General features: G+C 43.5%; 1 protein-coding gene across 1 annotated transcript; it reads right to left on the reverse strand.

Annotated features, from left to right (window-relative positions):
• Positions 1-1,343: 1,343 nt before the first annotated feature.
• Positions 1,344-6,458, reverse strand: si:dkey-16l2.16 (ras-related protein Rab-35). The gene is made up of 7 exons (XM_058654116.1): positions 5,935-6,458; positions 4,451-4,903; positions 4,154-4,204; positions 3,304-3,427; positions 3,077-3,201; positions 2,662-2,786; positions 1,344-2,285 (listed from the first exon to the last, which is right to left on the reverse strand). The coding sequence occupies exons 2-7, from the start codon at positions 4,503-4,505 to the stop codon at positions 2,136-2,138; spliced, it is 630 nt and encodes a 209-aa protein (XP_058510099.1). The 5' UTR covers positions 4,506-4,903; positions 5,935-6,458; the 3' UTR covers positions 1,344-2,135.
• Positions 6,459-7,010: the final 552 nt, after the last annotated feature.

The raw sequence follows: 7,010 nt of genomic DNA on the forward strand, positions 1-7,010 counted from the left end.
GTCCATTCACTGCCCTCCAGTGGCCACAACGCGTAACTGCACCTACATTATAACTGATCTGTTGTTAGTTCTCAGTTAATCTTTTTCTCACCAGAGGGCAGCGTTCGGTTTAAACTTTATTTTGAAGGTTCAAACCGGACGTAGACTTACTCTTAATATGGCCAGCCTGATGCGTGTGAACTGCTGCTGTAGTTATTAAGTGTGGCCACCAGAGGGCAGATACTTCATACAGTGTCACTGTAGTTACACATGTACTGTACCAACGCCGTGTTGTCAATTGAATCAATTGGAGTATTGCAGTTTACCATTGTGACCACTGGAGGGCAGCAAATACCCTTCGCCTAAGCTCGCTTGTCAATAAGAGTCGATGTATCATGCTCCCACATCCTGTCAACTTTCAAAATAAAGTGACAGCGGTGACCTGGGAGCACACGGAGTAAATCCGTGATTCCAAAGCAAAGATCACATAAAATCACTTCAGATAAATAATAAAGGATCAATAAGACATTATTTGGGTGTCAATAAAACGCTTTTCTGTATATAATACGTGATGCTTTACGTAGACGTGTGGCGTCCGACACAGCGACACGAAGCTAAAGCGTTTCTGTGACGTTAGCTCAGTTCGTTTATTGTGAATAAAATGTCAAAAATGTAAGAAATTGTGCTGGAATCAGACTCGGTCTCATGTCGGTGTCGTTGTCGCGTGGGAAACGGTCACCGCGGCTTTGGTGAGTGGAACTTTACTTAGCCACGAGCTAGCAAGGAGGGACGACACTCACTCAGCCGAACTCCATTGAAATATCCCATTAATTAACGTTTACGTGCATGTTGCAGTGGTTCACCTGCAGCGGAGTGGGACACGGGGCAGGTCACTCATTAGTCGAGTTATTCGGTTAAGTTCGGGATGTATCAATATTGACCTTCCTCTGATTTGCGTGTCTTTTTGTCTTCCTGCTGGACTGTGCAGATGTGTTCTTGTGTACCCAAAAAAAACCCCGACTTACAATCAATTGTTCTTAGACCTTTAAACAGTTAAACTGCAAACGAAAGAATACCGTTTCCCATTTAACTTTTATATATATAAAATACTTTAGTCTTTAGAAGACTTATACGCCAATACACTGTTAATAATAACTACAAGAAGTGCTTCACCACATTAACCCTGTAAACAACGCATGTCTTTGACATTTTCAAACTAAAAAAAAAAAAAAAACCTTGATAAGATTCAGAAAAGTGTTGATCAGTGTTTGTCAAACCTGGAAATGATGTTCTCAAATGTCCACAAACCTAAATAACTAGAATGTGTTGTTTTTTCTCTTATATGGAGCAAAGAAACCAGAACATAGATGAAAAATCTTGTTTTAATTTAATTACTTAAAAAAAACAACAACGAACAGATTATAAAAATAGTTGACGATTAACCAAGTAATCGGTGAATGTTGCGTCACCAGAGTGAACACACGCCTCGATGACACCACAGGTGGAGATAGGAAGCTCTTAATGTGCACGTTTTTATTTTTACAGACATTTCATAAATCAAAATAGGCGATCGATCATGAGGTTAATAATATTAATAAAATCATCATTAGACATCTGTGGCCTTCTCCATCCTCAGGCTTTTTAAATGCATCACAAATGTGAAATATTACAGATTTAAAGGTCCAGTGTGTTAGAATTAGTGACATCTAATGGCGAGTCTGCAGACTGCAACACACACACACGTCCTTTCTCTTCCTCTCCTCCTCTCCAGTGCATCTGAACTACGGTGGCCTTCACAGTCCAGAAAGAACGTTGTCGTCCTCCTCAAACCTTTGCTCTGACTCCTGGAGAAACACGGAGGCACACGATGGCGTACTTTTTTTAAAAAGTCGTCCTCAGAAGGAGCTTTTTTTTAATTTCATTATTAAGTGTTTCTTCACTTAAACCATGACAGTTTCTGGGAAGTTTCCTCCTGAATGTCACACACTGGACCTTCAAACCAAACAAAAACCCGTGAATGGTCCTTTAAGTGGTGTAACCTGCAGGCTGCCACGTGTGCCGACACATTCAGGTCCGACAACGACCTGCAGTGACGCCGTTTCACCTGTAGGCGTCCATGCGAGTGTGGAGCGGCGTCTTCTCCGCGCCGCCGTGACTCAGCAGCATTTCTTCCCTCTCTTCCGCCGCTCTCGGTCTCTCTGTGCGTTGATGTTGACCGTGTCCTTCTCCCGCTCGCGTTCCCGCTCCGCTCGGTTCTGACTCTGCTTCTTGGCCCGCAGAACCATGCGGGTGAAGGTCATGAACATCTGAGGAACAGAAGAAAAAAAAGATTCTTTACATCTTCGTATGAAACATGGACAAACGTGAGCAGGAGACTTAAAGTCACAGCGCTGGTTTTTGAAGCACCGACTGAGCTGTGAGCGCCCCCTGGTGCCAAGAACGAGCCTGAGAAAACATGACTGCCAGCAAAGACTAAAGGAAAAACTGATTCAGCTGATTAAATCAGGCCAAGTTTACGATATCTACGTCACATGTTCACGTCTTAGATAAAGACGTGAACATGTGACGTAGACATCGTAGACATCGTAGACATCGTAGACTTACACTGAGATAATATCAGCTGAGTCATGTTTCTCGACCTCATACGACCACACAGGATTATTCTTTTCAAATGAAAGTTACCTCTTCCACATTGATGTTCTCTTTGGCACTGGTCTCAAAGACGCGAACACCCACCGACTCCCCAAAACGCATTGCATCCTGGGTATCCACCTGCTTCCTGCTCGGGTCGTCGTTCTTGTTTCCCACTGAGACAGAAAGCAGGAAGTTTTATGTCTGAGTTTACAGCCGGGATCAAAGACTTCAAAAAAACTTTGTTTGCACATCATTCTGCTTCATTATTTCATTTGGGGGATTTGGAACTTTAAGTAGATTTTGGAATTTTAAGTAGATTTTGGAACTTTAAGTAGATTTTGGAACTTTAAGTAGATTTTGGAACTCTTCAGTCTTTTTCACTTTGATCTACGGTTGGACATGTTGCTTTGACGTCACATGTTAGCATCGGCTCAACTAAAACAAAGCTGGTGGATAAACTCACCCAGGATCTTGCAGACGTTGTCACAGTTCTGTGAGATTTCGTTCAACCACCTCTTCACGTTCACAAACGACTCTGGATTCGTCACATCGTACACGACGATGACGCCGTGTGTGTTTCTGTAGTATCTGAGAGAGAGAGAGAGAGAGAGATCACAGTTAACGCCTCAGGCACCACCGTCACTAAGAACCAAAACAGAAGATGAAGATGATGAAGATGATGATGATTACGTGGACGTGATGGTTCTGAAGCGCTCCTGACCCGCTGTGTCCCAGATCTGCAGCTTCACACGCTCTCCATCTATGTCAACTGTTCTGATCTTAAAGTCCACGCCGATGGTCGTGATGTAGCTGCCTGCAGAGACACACACACACACACACACACACACACGTCACACGCCTGCAGAGAGACACACACGTCACACACCTGCAGACACACACACACACACACACGTCACACACCTGCAGAGACACACACACGTCACACACCTGCAGACACACACACACACACACACGTCACACACCTGCAGAGAGACACACACGTCACACACCTGCAGACACACACACACACACACACGTCACACACCTGCAGAGACACACACACGTCACACACCTGCAGACACACACAAACACACACACGTCACACACCTGCAGAGAGACACACACGTCACACACCTGCAGAGAGACACACACGTCACACACCTGCAGAGACACACACACGTCACACACACGTCACACACCTGCAGACACACACACACACACACACGTCACACACCTGCAGAGACACACACACCTTCCCTCAACTAACATGTTTTACCCTTAGTGTCGTTTTTCCCCTTAACATTCATGCTTTTCCCCTTATCTTCCAGTGTGATCTGTGTTTATTATTATTATTATTATTATTATTATTGTTGTCTTTCATTACAGATCAAACCTGCTTTATAAGTTTAAATGAAGGAGATTTCCATGTCTTACACATAAATATATAAAATAACACAAATGATGAGGCTCAAAATCAAAGAATAATGTCATTTTTAATGAAATGCTCGTTGTGATCATGTTTAACGTTTGTCGAACTCACCGGAGAAGGAGCTGTCAGCGAAGCGGAGCAGGAGGCTGCTCTTCCCCACATCTGAGACACAAGAAGACAAGAGGACAAGAGGACAAGAAGACAAGAGGACAAGATCAACTGAACGTCCACAACATTCACACTTTGTTTCATTCATTTCTTTCGTTTTTTTATCCTCAGAACACCAGATTGTATCGTTAGTTCAAAATAAAGTGTCGCGTCTCGAGCGGTTATCGACTGATATTTCCAACGATGTGATGAACTCACGCCCACTTGAGTAAAGATGGAGTTCGATTGATTTGTACTCACTTGAGTCTCCAATGATGAGCAGTTTAAACAGATGATTGTAGTCTTTCCCGGCCATCGCTCACGTTCCCTCGGACGATTCTCCTTCTGAACGCTACGATGTCAGAGCGGCACAGATCACAGGCAGGAGGAGCATCTCTTAACGACTTTGTCAATGTGACCTTTGCCCTCGGCGCGGACCCCGCGGCTGTGACACCTCGTTCCCGGCGCGGCGTGGACCTCGGACTGTCCGAGGCTCCGTGGCGATGAGCGGTGGTCGCTGTGGCAACCCAAGGACTGAACACCCACTTCTGGCCGTGGACGCCTTCACTTCTCCATCCCTGTTTTGTGAAAGAAGTGAGAAACTACAACGTTCCTCTTTTCACAGGAAGTCCAGCGGCGTCTGCTGACGTCTCTTTGAGTTCATCTCTGCTTTTGTCCTCAACAAGGTTCAGGGGTCGCTGCTCGAATCAGGAACTAAACAGAGAGAGAGAGAGAAAGAAAGAAATGGCTTTAAATAACAGATTAGACAACATGACATGAGTCAGAGTGTGTGTGTGTGTGTGTGTGTGTGTGTGTGTCTCCTTACTCCTCCCTGTTCCTCAAACTGCTGAGTCACTAAACACAACTTCCTCCTCCTGTAACGTTAGCAGTTAGCTCCCATTTCCTAATTTAAACTTTCAAAGCTTAACACCTCATTCATGCTTTAGTTTATTTCATCTCAGAATTGTTTGCTTTTTATTTCTTCATTTTCATAATAAATCTAAATTTTACTTTTTAATCTCATAATTTCAAGTTCTTAGCTCAGATTTTACTCAGGTTACATCGTCATCTCAATTTGTATCCCACAAATAATCTCAGAGTTTTGCTTTTAATCTAACCATTTTCTTCTTTCTTGCTTGTAATCTCATAATATATAATTCCATATTTAAATTTAATCTAAATATAATCTAATAATCTGTTTGAACTCATAAACTAGTGTTGAATCTCATCATGTTGTTCATCTTATTTCTTGCTACATTCTCCTTTTACGTGTTATCTCATACGTGTTTTTCATGCTGTGCTTAATCTCATAAATAAGGCATTTTATCTCGATTACTTACTTCTAATCTCATAATTTCTCTCCCTCCCCTTTTGCATCATAATCCCATTTTCTTCTCTCAACGTGGTCATTTATATTGTAAATCTATTTACTAAGGACTTTTATCACTAATTTTTAGACTTTTGTTTAAAAGTCGACTTTAAGATCGTGATTTTAAATACTTTCACTTTCCATCTCATAATCTTATTTTTAACCATCTTTATTTACGAACGTCGACGATCTCACAATAACGACGACAACAACACACACTTTGTGTCGAACGCGTTGTTTTCTGGGAACGTTACACTAAACCACGCGAAATCCACGCGAAATCCGCTCTAATTCAGCTCAAACCAAGTCAAACAACAACAACAACAACAACAACAACATCGCGGGATACGATCGTTACTTCGAACATTACACTCACTCGTTTGCACGTGAAGAAGAACAGATGCTCCCAACGGTCGTGTGTGTGTGTGTGTGTGTGTGTGAGTGAGCGCCGAGAGCTCATCCACGAGCAGGAGAATCAAACCGTGCGTGGAAATGTCGTCACGTTCAGGGGAAATTGCTTCAGCCGGAGAAATCCACAAGTCACGACAGGCCTCGAACACGTCCGCGTGTGTTCGTAAGACCTGCGGCGGTTCTCGGCGGAGACCGAGAAACCGTCCAAACCCACAGGTTTTTTGAACGCAGTCTGGTGAGTCGGAGTGAGGGCCCGGTCCTGGCCTGGGCGACACTCAACGACTTACGACGCCGGAGAACTTCCGTTTCTCCCCGGACAAACTGTCACGGAGCCTCACTGTGGAGTCGCTGATGTGCGGTAACGCCGGTGCTCGGGCGGCGGCTCATGTCCACGGAAGGACGCCGCAGACTGGGACTGCGGACCGGTCAGAGTTTCGACCACACCTGAGACCGACTGCAGCTGGTGACCCGAGCTCATCATCATCTGATGCTGCGTTCAAGTCACGTGGGAAAAACCAACACGCCAGAAACCGTCTCAACCCACAAGCTCTGATTTAATGAAATTGAATTTAATGAAATTACTTCATCTATGGATGAACAATAATAACTAAACGTTACATAGATTATGTATTACATATCTGACAAAAGCCTCAATATATTCCAATAAACAGATTTGGAATAAAAGTTGTTTCTTACTTTTGTTTTAGTTAAAACATACTTTTGTCACTTTGTAAAAACACTCACTCTCCCACACCAAACCTCAGAGAGAAAACCAGTGACTTTAACATCACAGCACACAGGCGTTGATCCTCCATCACTATGTTCAAATGTCTTATTTTGTCACTTCAGCATTAAAAATCGTTTGTTCAGATTGACCTCAGTGACACAAAGTGACCACACGAGGCAGCAGAGGACCAGCAGATAAAATCACTGATTTTCTCTATGGGGTTTGGTGTGGGAGAGTGAGTGGTTTACTAACTTCAGTTTGCTGTTGTAAAAGTCTGTCTCTCAGTGAGATAAAGACGTGAACATGTTCCTAAG

This window comes from Solea solea, chromosome 16 (genome assembly GCF_958295425.1).
Source record: "Solea solea chromosome 16, fSolSol10.1, whole genome shotgun sequence".
Lineage (NCBI taxonomy): Eukaryota > Metazoa > Chordata > Actinopteri > Pleuronectiformes > Soleidae > Solea > Solea solea.